The sequence below is a fragment of the Coffea arabica genome, chromosome 3c (assembly GCF_036785885.1).
Source record: "Coffea arabica cultivar ET-39 chromosome 3c, Coffea Arabica ET-39 HiFi, whole genome shotgun sequence".
Taxonomy (NCBI): Eukaryota; Viridiplantae; Streptophyta; class Magnoliopsida; order Gentianales; family Rubiaceae; genus Coffea; species Coffea arabica.
In genome coordinates, this window is record NC_092314.1 from 91,405 (window position 1) to 106,709 (window position 15,305).

Below are 15,305 nucleotides of genomic sequence, written 5' to 3' on the forward strand. Positions count from 1 at the left end.
AAAGGAGTAGTGGGAAAGGAATGCTAGTGAAAGGGATACAGAGGAGAAAAGGAGAGGAGGTAGAAGTGGAAAAAGAATGGTGGGGGAAGAATGAGCAGGTGGGTGGCGAGATGGAGTTTGGTGGTGGAGAGAAGAAAGTTATGGATGAGCGGAAAAGGTAGTGGCAGATAGCGGTGTCGAAGGAGGTAGAACGATGGCCATATTAGATTGACCGAGGCAAGGGATGGTGGAGGAGAAGAGAGGGGATGAGGTAGAGGAGGGGGTTGGAAATTGATTAAAAATTTTAAAAATACCCCCAAAAACTTTTAAATTTTAAAAATACCTCAAAAATTAATAAATTTTTTTGGTTTACTTGATTTTTATTATAACCTACATCCAAAATTCCTAAAATACCCCTATTTAGTTATTAAATTAAGAGTCAAATCATTTTTAAGTGATGGCGCTGCCGCAGAGGGCCTTAATTGGACCCAAAAATTAAGTTTATGTATTAAATTGACTAAAAATAAAATTTAGAGACTAAATCAGGTCTAGTAAAAATATTTAGAGAGGAAATCGGCCATTTTCCCTTATTTTTTTAGAAGGAAAATCCAGTAACAGAATCGAGAGCTCAACCGAGTCCCCCCCCCCCCCCCCCCCCCCCCCTCAACTTTCAACTACAGTTTTCTGCTTTGTCGTGTGGTGGTAGATACTTTTCTAACCCTGCCTAGTACTCCCACTGAGTCAGGGCGGAGTAAAATCAAAGAAGAAAAATGGAATGAGGAGTGAGCGGCAGATGGTTTCGAGAATTGGAGAAACAGAAGAGAGTTGGTAAAGCCTAAGCGCAGCAACCAGGCGTCTAAATGGCGGCATCAGCCAGCGCCTACTGCTGCCTTACCACGACTACTACTGCTACTACGACACCCGACCGCCGAATTCTTCCTAGGATAAGCGTGGGACCCGCCTTCCTCGTCCACTATCATCACCCCGCCACCAAATCTAGGCTCCTCACTATACGAGCTCCTCCTCCTCCTTCGGATTCACTCACCTGCCGCTGCAACAGCACTACCAAGCCCGATGTTCATGTCTTCTCGGTTACTCCTGCCACCAACTCCGATGTAGACTACCTTGGCCAGAGCACTAAAGGCGACTTGAACATCAACGTTGGTGCGTTTTCCCCCATTCTCCCCTTTTCTTCATCAAATTCTCTCTCCCCTTAATTTTTTCTTTTAGGTGTATGTGTGTGTCCTTTGTCTTTCCCTCCTTGTTGAGTCCGCATTTAGTTCATGCCTTGGGCAGCTTATTGTCCATGAGTCCAAAAGTTTTTTCCTTTTTCCCCTTTTCTTTCTTCTGGCCGCCTTCATGAAGTTTTGGCTATCGAATGCAGGAAGTGGTGGGCAGGCAGCCTTGGAAGGTCCCATCGAAAAGGTGGCCTGGACAGAAGCTCGAGATGCCGAAGACTTGCTTCAACACTTGGGCATACCGGTGATGCTACTACTACACATTACAGTGCCTCACTTGTTTGTTTCCTCCATTTTCTTCCCAAACTTTTCTTCCTTCACTTTTTATATCTCTCGCTGAATATGAACCAACCTATGCTCCAACTTTGTTCAACGCATCAACTACATCTTAGTTGGCATGTGCACTTTTCATAGTAGAATTCATAACAACCTTCTTTGTCTTGATATCTCTTTTTGTTGATGCATTTGGTCATAAAAAATAAGTTATTGCTAATAATTATAGGGTCCATTTTCTGCTAGCAATTCTCCCCGAGGGATATTTTGCAGCCGCACATTGAATCTACGGTCTATCAGTGCAATTGGGTATGACATGGACTACACGCTGATGCACTATAATGTCAAGGTAATCCCTCACTTTTACCATGCCAATGCTTTACCAAATTTCATTTCATTCCTCCTTTCATGCATTTGTTTTCCAACAGTTGCTTAGCATCTCTCTGTTTCTCTCTATGACGGAATTGCTACTTCACACATATATACAGGGATTCTTTGAGTGACATTTGGATGCCTCTCTGACCATCGATCTTTTTGGTATTGAATACTCCTGCCATCAATTTAGACTATTTAGCAATACAAGCATGAGGAGATTTCTGTGCTTCTATTGGCGAGTCATTGTAAGGTGCTTTAGGAAGCTACACTATGCAATGCAAATTCCTTTTGCTTCGCATTCCTGCTTTAACATGGTTTAGGAGTAGTACTGAAAGTCCTATGGCTGGGAACTCCTTCTAACATGGTCTCGGGATATTCGTGGAATCTTCTGTTAACAACTCTTGCAAAATTGGAGCTTCAGTAACATTTTTCTTTGATTAATTATTTGGGCATCAAATAAATGGCCTTTGCCATTTTTCTGTTGCCTCCATCCCCACTCAAATGTTCTTGGAGAGATTTTCAAGTGTTTAATACCCAAACAAAAAAAATTAGCATCCATGAGTTTAGACTTTTGGTCCTCTGAATTATAACTTATCAATGGATCCAAATTTGTTTCCCTTCGACGCACTCAAAAAGTAACAGTATTACATGTAACATGTTCAATGAATGGATTCAGAGGCATTATTCTGGGACAAATTTGAAAAAAGATGTTGACTTTCATGCTTGTGCACACTAAATGCTGTTAATTTGTCCTGTATCCTTGTAATCTTGTTTTATAAATGTTTTGCAATGCATTTAAATACTAGTTGGATAATTGGGTTTATGCATTGTCTTCTTTATCTAACAGGCATGGGAAGGAAGGGCTTATGACTATTGTATGGTTAATCTGAGAAATATGGGCTTTCCTGTTGATGGACTTGCTTTTGACCCAGAACTGGTATAGTAGAATGTTGTATGCAGATTGAGATGTACTCTTTAATCGTAGTTCTGAGACCAATCTGCTTCATGGTTATTCAAGGTGATTAGAGGACTTGTAATAGATAAAGAGAAAGGCAATTTGGTTAAGGCTGATCGATTTGGATATATTAAAAGAGCCATGCACGGCACAAGAATGCTATCTACTCGTGAATTAAGGTGTGCTTCAAAACTTGTCCTTCTGTATTCCTTGTCATATGGGCAATACATACAGCATTGATAGATGGGTTACTGTTGGCATCTAATGCTGGCTGTTACAAGTATCTTAGACATGATACTGTGGGTTTAATATTTATTATCTTTATGAAATATTCACTCTTTAAGTTCTAATTACATGTAAAAGCACTTCCAAGGTGTTCATCTTTCCACCATATTTGATACTTGGATGTGTAGTATGCTGCAAATTTGGGGTAATATTTTGTATAGTGCCTGCTAATATTCTGTAAATGGAAGTGAGATGTATGGGAGGGAACTGGTAGATTTGCGGAAGGAGAGCCGATGGGAGTTCCTCAACACACTGTTCTCTGTTTCAGAAGCAGTGGCTTTTATGCAGGTAGGTTGCTTCCCTAAAGACAAAGTATGCTGTATGATGATGTAGGAACCTTTGCAAATGTTATTTGTTATTGTTGCATGTATCTCCTGATTCCATTTGAGTCTGTTGAAAGATGTGGTATTCATCCTGTATTGATCCTGCTCATCACTACAATAAAGATTTGGGGATCCACCTGTCAAACAAGAGAAAAGGACATGGAGGAAGAAGAGATGTCAACAAAGTTAAAACTAAACAACTAGTGAGAAGGATTAAATATAAAAAATGGAGCAGCTCTCTCTCTCTCTCTCTCTCACAATAAGTGTCCTTGGGGTATTCATTCTATCATTGAAGTTTGAAGTTCATGGTTCTTTTATTTTTGGTAGATATTTATGAAGTCCTTTTTATTCAGCTTCTCATAAATTTTACTTGTAAGAGATGATGTACTGACAACCTATTTGGTGTCTTCAGACATAAGTGGTAGCAGCCACCCTTTAGCCATGCTTTGGTGGTGAACAAAGTTTTAGTGGAATTGAGTTAATCAGGTTGAGATTTGAAACTTAGGAACCAATTTTTTTTCAAAAACAGAAAAGATTTTTCTGCTTCCTGAAGAGCATATTATAATATGGTTGTTCTGCAAGATGCTATTCGGTAGCTTCTTGCATCTTTCAAGTTCTAAGGTTTCCTAGTAACACATTCATTATTAGTTTCAGGAATTATATTGTATTCAGCTCTGATGCAATTGTTTCAAGCTCAGCGATTGATCTGAGTTCTGAAAATTGAAATTGATGTTATTCTTCTCTCTATGGAAAAATCCCTGGCTGTAGTATTTTTGGTCAGATTCATTCTTATCAATGTCTGGGTCCCTTGAAAATTTAGTGATACCTGTTGTTTGACTCAATTCAATAAACCCTTATTCTTTCTATTTGGGTTTTAGTTTGTGCCATCTTCAAATTTTATATAGGCGCCAACCTTTAAACTTCCTATCTAATTCACAAGTATCTTCTGCTTCTGTTTTTAGTTTGTTTTATCTTTAGAGCAACAATAATTGATACTTGTGCCTTTCAGATGGTTGATAGATTGGACGATGGATTTATAGCAGCAGATATAGGTCCACTTGATTATAAAGGGCTTTACAAGGTTGTATGGTGGCAAAGCTTGTATGGAATGATGCTGTTTGAGTATTTTATTTTGTTGACTTGTGCACTTTTCAGGCTGTTGGGAAGGCACTCTTTAGGGCACATGTCGAAGGTCAGCTGAAGGTAGATTTCTTGTTGAAATCTTACCCCTTTTTTTTGGTACTTTGTGAGCAATCGAGCATAAATTCATAGATAGCATCCATACAGAGCGAGATAATGTCCAAGCCTGAACTATTTGTTGAACCTGATCCTGAGCTTCCATTGGCGCTGGTAGATCAAAAAGAGGTATTTATTTGGTTGTATTCTCTACAACATTTTGTTTTCATTTTTGTATATCTTCTTTTCGCATTGAAGAAACGAGACAAAATCAATTGAGAATTTTAACATGTTTGAGTTGCAAAATTTGTAAATCAGGCTGGCAAAAGGCTCTTGCTCATCACCAATTCAGACTATCATTATACAGACAAAATGATGCAGCATTCGTTCAATAGATTTCTTCCCAATGACATGAGCTGGCGTGATCTGTTTGACATGGTGGGTAGTGCCCTTGAACTATATTACAAATCTGAACTCAATTGACTTTATCTTCTTTATGACTCTTTTTGGTTGAAATAACTAATATCCTGACTCCTATTATAAGTCACCATAGAAGACTAAGATTATCAAGTTATTAAGGAGAGGGTCAAGGTTGTTTGAATTCCACAATTCTTGCTAGTTTGTACAATTTTGTCTTTTTGGGGTTAGTATTATGTCTGGCTTAATTAATACATTAGTTATTGCCAGTTTGTGACAAGAAATGAATATGCTTAACAATTAAGGCTATGAAAAGCTTGAATCTTTAAAGAATTGGATTTATTTAGCACTTTCTATTGGTTCTGTAGGTCATTGTCTCAGCCAGAAAGCCAGAATTTTTCCAGATGTCTAACCCAATGTATGAGGTAGTGACTGGTGAAGGTTTGATGCGTCCCTGTTTCAAGACTCGTCCAGGTAACTTATCCTGTGTCCATCTTACTTGTGGTGAGTGACCGAAATCATTATTATAAAGTAATTTGAAAGTTATCTGTTACGGTTCCATGGAGGTGTGTAAGACCTGCGCCCTTGTAACTATTTGAGAGTTATTTTTCTTAGGTTGTTGGTGGTGCAACCCTCTAATATGAATAAAGGCAACAGCACTCTGGATGAGTGGGCATGCGCTGAAAACTTAACTGCTCCCTCTATCCCACCTGTTTTGTTCAACAGTGCAAAGTAGTTTTATAATTTCAGGCAACAGCACTCTGGATGAGTGGGTATGCGCTGAAAACATAACTGCTCCCCCTATCCCACCCGTTTTGCTCAACAGTGCAAAGTAGTTTTATAATTTCATTCTGCTTTCCATCTTAACCCTTAATGATATTAGCTGTAAACAAATGTAGTTGGAAAATGGATGAGGCTTTGTGGGACTAATTACTTGTGTTTGATGCACTAATATCTCACCACAAGTTAAGCACGAAGTTGATGGGCCTGCCTTTCCTTTCCTATTAAGCAAATGATCAACGGTAGGAGAGGGAAGTGGATGAGAAGCTATTTGCCATACTTTCACAACAACGTGAATTTTGGGACTAACCCTAAACGAAAACGTGTTCAGACCTAGGGACTATCACCAATTATTTTATAAACTCTTTCTCCCCTTGGTATCTAATACCCCAAGCTCTAGGGTTGTAATTGAAGACCTAGATAAACCAGAAACCTACCTCTGTATCAAATTAGCTTTGAGAGAAGTTAGCATTTGCCCTATGCTATTCGACCAATTTTAACATGTACCTTTTCAGTTGTATTGAAATCATGGTTATTGATTACTTCACCTACGATCTTTTGCATTGCAAATGCAGGGGGGTTGTATTCTGGAGGAAGCGCACAGATGGTTGAGAATTCACTCAATATTCATGGAGATGAGATCTTGTATGTTGGTGATCACATATACACTGATGTAAGCCAATCAAAAGTCCATCTTAGATGGAGGACAGCATTGATTTGTCGAGAACTAGAAGAAGAGGTAGTAACAATAATTTTTTATCTCGACGATATCAAATAGGTTAAATGTGACTTAGTGCAATCTGGAAAGATCGTCTAGTCTTCTAAGTTTCTTATCCGTTATGAGCAGATTCATGGAAATGAAATACTCATCATATGAGGAACAATTTGAATCTTTATATAGCAGATTGTTTTCTACAATCTCCTTTATAAGTCAGTAATGTCTAGACAATAAATTGTTAGGTGTTGTTGCTTTTTGTTTATTTTTCAGATATTAGTTCTTCTTTTAGTGTGCTTCTTTACATTCATAGATATGCTTTACTTTTTCTTTTTATTTTGACTATGCAGTACAGTGCTTTGATTAGGAGTCATGGTCATCGAGCAAAGTTGATAGACCTTATAAATCAGAAGGAGGTAGTAGGAGATCTCTTTAACCAACTTCGGCTTGCATTGCAGCGAAAATCCAAGGGGCGTCCTGCTCAGGTAATTTTCCCTACACACATGAATGTGCACAGCAGCGGTTTCTCCTGTTATTTAGTTTACTCATCCTTAGTTTCTGACATTGTTTAGTTTTACTTGGTCATATTCAATTTGATAGGTTATCAAGTGTCTAAACCTTATGATTTTAAACAGCTTCTGCTTACTGGCATTTAGCTACTAAGTTTGACTATATATAGTGGTAGTTACTCAACTAGATGTGGTAAAACCTTTCCTTCCAGCCAGGGAACCCGAGCTCAAAGGATAATAATGGATTCCTGGAGCTTTTTCAAGTACTTGGGTTTCCCTGAACATCTGAAAGAAATTTGTGGAAATAATTATTCAATTGGTGTTTCCGTCGCTTCCAAATATGTAACCGTCCAATCTTTTAGAGAGATTGGCAGATTGAGGATTCAATTTTTATTACTATGAGAACTTTAATATTTCTTACTTTTGCATACCTATATGTCTTTCTGTTAGTATTTCTGAGTTTTGAAGGTCAGCTAACAAAGTTCTTTCTGGTTCAATAAAATTAATTATTGTCTCCATCAGACGTTGGCTGCCACCCTTATGGACGACAAAGAACTCACAGATAGCATGCAAAAGTTGCTTGTTGTAATGCAAAGGCTTGATCAAAAAATTGCCCCGATGCTGGAAGCTGATGGGGAACACTTCAACAGAAGGTGATTTGGAAAGCCATCAGTTAGACTTACTGTCCATGTAACCTTGTGATATGTCCCAAAACTTTTTGCATTCTTTTGTTTACAAGTCATGACTTTACTAGCTAGAAGTATTTGCTTGGCAGCAAATTTAGTGTTTTCAGAAGGTTGTGGAAGTCAGTTTTAAACACGAGTTGTGACTTGGATCTCCATTTTACCTTGGCTTTTGGTGGCCCCTTGCACCTATTGAGGCTTTTTCTTCATGCGTTTTGGGGCTTTGTTTTACCTTGGATCTTGGTGTCCTTTGCACTTGCTGAAGCTTTTTTTCATGCGTCTCTGCAATTTGGTGAATTTGGAGTTAAGCCATGCATAGCTAATCTTCTGTGCCTTCGACTTTTCAGATGGGGTTTTCTTTCACGTGCTGGTCTGTGGGACAAAAGCCACTTAATGAGGCAGATTGAGAAGTATAATATATATATATTTTTTAAATCTGATATTTGACTTGTGATTGTTTGCGAGTAATTGAAGCTGAAAGTTTTCGGATGTTAACAACTTCGTTTCTTGCATTGTATGTAGGTATGCTGATATTTACACCTCTAGAGTTTCAAATTTTCTCCACTACACACCTTTCATGTACTTCCGGGCCCAGGAACAGGTACTTGAGCAAATTTTGTTTGGACTAGTTTGCTGGCTTTTGGCAGGATGAAAAGCTAACTAAATGATTTTGAAGATCCATATATTTACTCAAAGACTGATTAATTTGTTCAAAATGGAATCTGACCAGTGCATTTGTTAGCAGAAATGCTTATAGTTTATGTATCCTGTTTCTTAATGGATTTTAGAAATAAAAGGGAATAAAAAAAGAAAAAAGAAAAAAGAAAAGTAGCGTCTGCTGTTCTTATCACATTTTATTCCAGTTGAGTTGGGAAGTGCAGTGATTTTACTCTCCCTCTCTCTCTCTCACATAGTTTGCTCATGGGCATGTCTGACGCGCTGATGTTTGATCTCCTGGTGCAGTCTCTTGCTCATGATTCATATTCATTCCGTCATCTACAGATTGATAGATCAGCTGATGACAAGAACAACGCCTTTCCTAAGTAGCTTTTTTCGACTGGTTATGATGTTTCAAGAAAAACGATACTAAGAAGGAAATGGATTTGAGATAATGATGTTGTATTGAGGTTAGTTGTAGCCTGTAGGGTTTGCTTTGGAAGGACCATGGCCAGGTTCAGAAGAGGAAACTGCTGTTTCCACATACTTGTTCACGGGCTTTGCTGGGAGGAGACTGGATAAACGCGGGTTTCACTTGTTTGCGATTCTTGAATGGAAATTAATACAAATTTAAGAAATGTATTTACGAGTTGTCCACATGACATGATAGTAGGTTGCTCGAGGGCAAAGAACTGATTTGCCTTCAAAGCAAATTTAATAGGGACTTGCTGAAGTAGTCCAACACGTCATTGTCCGCCAAACAGGCATATATATGCCTATTCTAGTTTCAAATCAACCAAGAACAGGCATTCATATATGCCTATTCTAGTTTCAAAAGAACAGGCATTCTTACGCCAAACAGGCGGATGCGTCATGCAGAGTGGATTCTTCTCCCAGATGGTCAATACAATGAATCGTCTCGTTTATAACATCTCACAACTGATTAAGTTATTGATCTGAAAGAAGCCTAGCCAGAGATAACATATCTTACGCAATAGAAACAAAGTGTCAAAAACACGGCAGTTTACATCTGCCTATACTACGATGTCTGCCAAAGCTACTTGTAGGAGCGTCAGCCGGTGGATGCAGGTGTTCTGGTTTATACTTGATGGCGACCAAACAAAGCCCCTGAGGCGGAACTGAGAGCGCAAATTTTGCAAGTTCCTTGCGATCACGAGATGCCAATATCATTGGAACAATATCAGACGGAACAGCTTCCATTCCAACTTGAAGTAACAAAGCAACCTATAAGATAAAAGGCAGTTTTAACTAAGTAGTATGCTATCGTTGAGTATCCTTCTCAGATGATCAACATCTGTGGTTAAGCGGTTTTTTATTGTCTTATTAGTTATCCCAGGGAAGACCGGCACTGAGCACAATTATATACTTCATTTAGCTTGAGAGGGTAACTGAGTTGTGCCTACCATGTTCCGAACTTGTCTATACAGAAAACCAGTTCCTTCCACTTCAAGCTGCAAAAGGTGCCCCTGCAGTAAAAATTGCTCAATAACAATATGCTTTTCCACGCTACTAGTTTCTGAAGGAAAAAGATAGAGATGGATAGGTAGGCTGCAGTTCTATCCAATTCGGGTCTACAAACATAAACTTCTCTGGTTTCGGGATAAAGACCGCACGTAGGCAATATATACCTCTGTTAATGAACTTGATTTGACCACTAAAGCAAGAAAGAAATCGTGACTCAGGGTTTGCTCTCCCAAAAGGATAGCAACTTCTTATACTTGAAACATACCATTTCAATAACATCAAAGCGAAATATTATTTTCACTGGATCCGGCACCCTGTCATTGCGTGATCCATTGGCAAAGGCAGTAAAGTCATGTCTCCCAACAAAATGCTTAGCAGCATCCCTCATGGTATCAGGGTTGAGTTTATACACACTTGGAAAAGCATAGTGCCTCTGAAATGGATCCATGATGGCATCACAGTATATCTTGTAGTGATAAATCTTACTTGTGACAGAAAACCGAGCATGAAATTCAGGTATTGCAGCGCCAATTTCTCTAATTCTGATGTCTGATGGAAGAAGACCATTTAATGCTTTGTGAACATCATCCAGGTTGGCAAGGTTAAAAGGTGTAATGAAGTGTGCCACCTGAAAGTGGCAAGAAATATTTTCAAACTACCTATCCGGACTATCTCTCAGTTATTCTCATTTTAACGGCATGGACACAAACCTGGCCCCAGGCATGAACCCCTGCATCAGTTCTCCCTGCACCAACTAAATGAAGATTTTCTCGCTCTAGTTTCGTAATTTTGGTTAAAGCTTCTTCAAGATAACACTGTATGGTTGGTGTTGACCGCTGGTATTGCCAACCTAGAAAATTAAGCACAACAAAAGCAGACTTGAAAAGGGGCTGTGAAATGAGTGACTACAGAATGAGTTAACCAAGTCCTTTTAGCCTTACAGAAACACAATCTTTGGAATATGAACTTGCAGCTGAGTAAAGAGAGACGACCGTGCTAGGAATTTCATCATGAACACTATTTACAAAGACAAATAGCAAGGGTTTGAAAGATAACAGATAAAGCAATGCAGAATACTTGTCATTAACAAGACAAAGAAATGGAGAAACCCAATATATATAATAACACCAAATGTGTATAGTTATTTGCTTAAATTTTCCATGCTTTAAATCCATATGCAGATGATGAAATTTCAAAGCCATTTCAAGAAAAAGTAAGAAGCATTCCTTTTTACCAAAGAGAAGCATCCAATTAGCCAAAAGAATGAAATACAATTTTCCACTTACAAAAAAACTTAATTTAAAAATAATCCCCCTGACCAATTGAAATAATATCACATTAATTGCAAACTCGTATCACAAAAAAAATAAACCCCAGCAGGCCATCAAGTAAAAAATAGTAAAACCTGAAAAACGGGTGCCATCATAAGCAATAACCAAGCGCCACTTGTAAGCTGGTAGGTCAAAAGGACTGCTATTAGCATTGTCTTCATTCCAATCACACCAGTTCTGCAATTAAATTACCAGTAATAACTGAGGCCCTTTCAGGAACCCATAAGCATTGCTAAACCACTACTCATTTCAGGCTGTGTCTCCACATATCTAAACACACACACTCCAAGTATACATGCACATAGAGGAAACTACAACAGCTACACTTAATAGAAGGGAGGGATTCACCACTGAGATTAGCAAATGAAGGAACCCCAACAGGTGGATCTGCCAGCCACCACCGCAGCATATAGCTACTTCTTCAGTAAAAGATGAGACTTGTTGTTAACATGATTGAATTCTCAGAACCCAAAAATAGGAACTTATGTTCTAATATTGTGGCTCCACACTCGTATCTTAAGCTTACATGCAATGGGTACTGTATGCAATAAGAGGATAAATTGCCTGAGCATCCTCTTTTAACCTTGAGTTACATATTTACTTTAGATTCTTCAAACAGATATCATATCCATCTACTATAAAGTGACAACAATTTATGCTGCAATTCTCATGGTACGGTACAGCAACACACAGTGAATTGGAACTTTATATAAGTCAAAGAACCTGTCCAGCAAGAAGTACTATCAGAAGCTCACAAAGCAAGCGTCTTGTCCAGTATATTACATGTCCACCATATTAATAGTGACAGTAATGACATGTGATAAGTATGAATGATAATAATTTCAATGTAAATTTAGGGCCATCAACTCTACAACTCCCCACCACAACCTCCCTCACAAAACCTCCCGAGAGAGAGAGAGAGTTTGTCAGAATTACACAGCACTAGACCTATTAGTGAAGGGAATTACATCCCTTCTGCTCTGCTCTAAGTTAAAAATCACAGGCATCCACTTCTTAGCAGGAGCTTTTAGCGGGAGTAAAGAAACATAAACCAAGTATTGTACATCATAATCCTGTGCGGACAGAAACCTTTTCATGCAACCAATTGAGCCTCCTCACTTTCAGGAACTACTATGTCAAGCCTCATCATTGGCTTGTATCTCTCAGGAACTTGAGCTCCTGCTTGCATACAGACCTCAACTACAGCTGGTGCCTTGCCATAGAACCTCTTTAGCCCTCTCCTCATAGGAGGCCCTTTTGGATCTCGAACATGCCACACATAATTTGGGGGAAACACTTCATCAACCGTGGCATCCTGCCAACCATGTTTTCCATCCCTCCACTGATGTTTAAATTCACCACAGAGCTTGGCATTATGGCCCCAGGGCCCCACATGGACCTCTGAACAGTACCCACAAGCCTTCACGGTATACTTCTTCATCAACCTATTCACGCCCCATTTGACCTTCTCATACGCATTAATAGTCTCCTGTGCAATCTTAGGTACCTCCGATATGTCTGGAGGAGGAAAGCGCTCAAGACTCCTATGTGTGTCAAGGTCGATAACTTGTGACTTTCTATCTACATGCTTTTCAAGTTCAGGCTCTTCAACAAATCCACCTCTGTCAATCACCTTTTTTCCAATCATCCGGACAGGTTGAGTCCTCCTCCGTGAAGGAAATTCAGGTAAATCAACACCAGCTTGGATGCAAAGTTCAACAACTGCAGGAATCCGGTCATAATTAAATCGAGTTTCGTGCTTAATGCGCCTACCAAAGGGATCATACATATGGTATGACTCAATTGGGAGGAGTACATCATTGATAGACCCCTTCACCCACGAGTGGAAGCCTTTTCGACTTCCACTGGTTGAACCATGACAATCTTGAATGTCATGACCCACTTGGGCTACATGAACTTCTGAGCATTCACTGCAATGGAAGTGCTAAAATTCAACTTCCACTTATATGCAAGTTGGTGAATAAACTAGTACAAAACCAAGAAGATGTAAAGATACACCACTATCAAATTTTATACAACAAATTACCTACAAGCATGGATAGGAACAGTGTGCAAGATCTGTGTGAGTCCTCTAATCAAAATTCTCCAAGCATCCAGTACTTCATAGGCAACAGGAATTAGATCGGGCACAAGCAGTCCATTTTTTGGAGGCTCAAGAGGTTTCTCCATTCCCATAGCTGCAAGCTTCTTATCGGCTCTGGCAGCCTGTAGAATATTCTTTAAAGGTATTGGATATGGCTTCTTCTTTTTCTTAGGCAATACTGCTGGAAGATCCACATTTTGAGGTACACGCTCACGTTTTTTAGGCCTAGAGCCTTGACGAGGTCTTTTACCAGTGCAGAGGACAGTGGCAGATCTTCTTGAACAATTAACACGGTGACATTCATTGCTAAACTGCAGCTAAGACCAAAGCCATTAGCTTTTAGGCTAACTACATGAGATTACATATTGATCGGAGGGATGTTTCTCAGTGATCAGAAGCTTTTTAAGATAAGGAATCAAAACCCAAGACTTTAGGTCAACCTGATGAAATACTCCATATATCCACAGGCTTGATGAGAAAGAAATCAAAGAATACATCCCAACCAGTGTCAAGACATAAACTAAACTGCAATCAAAAGAACCAACAAGCGAAAGAAGGATAACAGCCTCCAATTTAAATGCCATTACTTGGACTTCAAAGAAATTAGGAACCCAACATACCCCTAGTTTGATGCACTTGGGTTAAAATTGTTAGAGACCCCGCAGAGGGACCTTTCTTTAAACGTTATGTCACCAATGATCAGAACTATATACCGGCCATCATAGTTGTTCATGGTAGAAAACTGGAGAAGTAAAGCTTCGACAGTCCATTTAATTTAACAGCATAGACATATTAGTATATCGATCAACATTTTTCAATGCAAAGTCAAAATCCCAGACTGATGAATCTGAGTGGCATCCCTCTATAAAGGTTAAATTAGTACAAGATGAGAAATAAAATCATGCTCGCCTAACAAGACTTTGACTGAAAAAATGCCAACTCCAGAAAGGGGAAGCATTTTGAAATCCAGACTAAGTTGAGCCGATGAGACAGCAGATTGTAAAGTTAGTTAAAAATCACAAGCGAAGAGTCATATACTACTACTAAAGAAAACAACTTTCCACGGACAGAAAGATGCCGTTCACTAGCAATGGGTAAAAGTAAGTAGATGTGAATGGTAGAAACACATGCAATAGGAAAAGAAACACATGCCGAGGCGGCAAGGAACAGCTGAGAAAGAAACCTTGGGTCCTGAAGAGAAAGCGCTTAAAACCGGTAGCGGAGGCCTTTTACAATCTCTCAAGCAAAGGAAAGCACCTGGGTAGTATAAACAGAGAGGAAAATCAACAACGAGCAAAGATTGATATACATGAACAGAAACACATACTACAAACTAACTAAACACAAGAAAGAGATGGCAGAGGAACCCAGTATTTACTTTGAACATTTTGAAACGGAGGAGGAAATGAAGCAGCTCCAGATGAAGGTAAAGATGGAAACTGCTGCAGAAGTAGAAGCATTTTTCTCTGGAGAGTGGGGGGCTCTGCAGCAAATTGGAGAAGAAAGAAATGGAGTCGGTTTTTTTTTCAAATTTTAAAAGAAAAACAAAAAGAGCAGGCAAACACTCCGTAGTAACAATTATGACTCACATACAGCTAAGTACAAAAAGATATTATTGTCCACCGAGTAGCCGCCGGTGGCGGGAGGGGGGGGGGCGGTTGGTTGTGGTCGGAGAAAGGTGTGGCTGTTGTTGGAGTATATGGCTGCTACAAGTCTCCTGAGGCTTGTGATGGTAGCTGCAACGGAAGACTGGTAAAGGGGCCGGGTCCAAGCCCAAGGCAGTAGTATAGTAGTCCTAAACTATAATATCAAAAGACATTTACGCATACGCATACGGTTTTAGGGTCAACTATTGGGTTGGGGTGGGTCGTCGCGACTCAATGGCAGCTGATGCTCTCTCTCTCCGGCCTCTCAAATCTCTCCATTTATGCCTTCTTTCCCAGAGGCTTGGTGTCACAGCTTAATATAGGCTGTGCTTTATGTATTTATTTATTTTTTCCACTCTCGCGACTCTACCACA

The 15,305-nt window shown here is 39.4% G+C and overlaps 2 protein-coding genes across 10 annotated transcripts; one reads left to right on the forward strand and one right to left on the reverse strand.

Moving 5' to 3' along the window:
- Positions 1-658: 658 nt before the first annotated feature.
- Positions 659-9,022, forward strand: LOC113733816 (uncharacterized). 5 transcript variants are annotated; one of them, XM_027259989.2, is made up of 17 exons: positions 659-1,143; positions 1,364-1,461; positions 1,720-1,839; positions 2,713-2,802; positions 2,884-2,999; positions 3,294-3,393; positions 4,438-4,509; positions 4,584-4,631; positions 4,716-4,793; positions 4,923-5,042; positions 5,390-5,495; positions 6,377-6,540; positions 6,867-7,001; positions 7,548-7,678; positions 8,056-8,118; positions 8,231-8,309; positions 8,623-8,806. In XM_027259989.2, the coding sequence occupies exons 1-17, from the start codon at positions 840-842 to the stop codon at positions 8,641-8,643; spliced, it is 1,845 nt and encodes a 614-aa protein (XP_027115790.2). In that variant the 5' UTR covers positions 659-839; the 3' UTR covers positions 8,644-8,806. The 5 variants fall into 5 exon arrangements, with proteins under 5 accessions (XP_027115790.2, XP_071937669.1, XP_027115789.2 ...); XM_027259988.2 differs by having other exon boundaries at positions 661-1,143; positions 8,672-9,022; XM_072081568.1 differs by lacking the exon at positions 4,438-4,509 and having other exon boundaries at positions 660-1,143; positions 8,672-9,022.
- A 189-nt stretch (positions 9,023-9,211) lies between these two features.
- Positions 9,212-15,147, reverse strand: LOC113733819 (APO protein 1, chloroplastic-like). 5 transcript variants are annotated; one of them, XM_027260002.2, is made up of 8 exons: positions 14,879-15,021; positions 14,664-14,768; positions 14,469-14,542; positions 11,256-11,358; positions 10,561-10,700; positions 10,116-10,478; positions 9,790-9,852; positions 9,212-9,610 (listed from the first exon to the last, which is right to left on the reverse strand). In XM_027260002.2, the coding sequence occupies exons 2-8, from the start codon at positions 14,743-14,745 to the stop codon at positions 9,374-9,376; spliced, it is 1,062 nt and encodes a 353-aa protein (XP_027115803.2). In that variant the 5' UTR covers positions 14,746-14,768; positions 14,879-15,021; the 3' UTR covers positions 9,212-9,373. The 5 variants fall into 5 exon arrangements, with proteins under 5 accessions (XP_027115803.2, XP_027115796.1, XP_027115798.1 ...); XM_027259995.2 differs by lacking the exons at positions 9,212-9,610; positions 9,790-9,852; positions 10,116-10,478; positions 10,561-10,700; positions 11,256-11,358 and adding exons at positions 11,860-13,112; positions 13,229-13,602 and having other exon boundaries at positions 14,875-15,147; XM_027259997.2 differs by lacking the exons at positions 9,212-9,610; positions 9,790-9,852; positions 10,116-10,478; positions 10,561-10,700; positions 11,256-11,358 and adding exons at positions 11,860-13,112; positions 13,229-13,596.
- Between the last annotated feature and the right edge of the window lie 158 nt (positions 15,148-15,305).

Bases quoted from the DNA above. Each gene is read 5' to 3' on its own strand.
- LOC113733816 (XM_027259988.2), top strand. From the start codon at position 840: ATGGCGGCATCAGCCAGCGCCTACTGCTGCCTTACCACGACTACTACT. The intron at 1,840-2,712 runs GTAATCCCTCAC...TTTATCTAACAG, and splicing joins TGATGCACTATAATGTCAAG to GCATGGGAAGGAAGGGCTTA. The intron at 5,496-6,376 runs GTAACTTATCCT...TTGCAAATGCAG, and splicing joins CTGTTTCAAGACTCGTCCAG to GGGGGTTGTATTCTGGAGGA.
- LOC113733819 (XM_027259995.2), bottom strand. From the start codon at position 14,745: ATGCTTCTACTTCTGCAGCAGTTTCCATCTTTACCTTCATCTGGAGCT. The intron at 14,543-14,663 runs GTAAATACTGGG...TATACTACCCAG, and splicing joins TCCGTTTCAAAATGTTCAAA to GTGCTTTCCTTTGCTTGAGA. The intron at 13,113-13,228 runs GTAATTTGTTGT...CTTCCATTGCAG, and splicing joins GTTCCTATCCATGCTTGTAG to TGAATGCTCAGAAGTTCATG.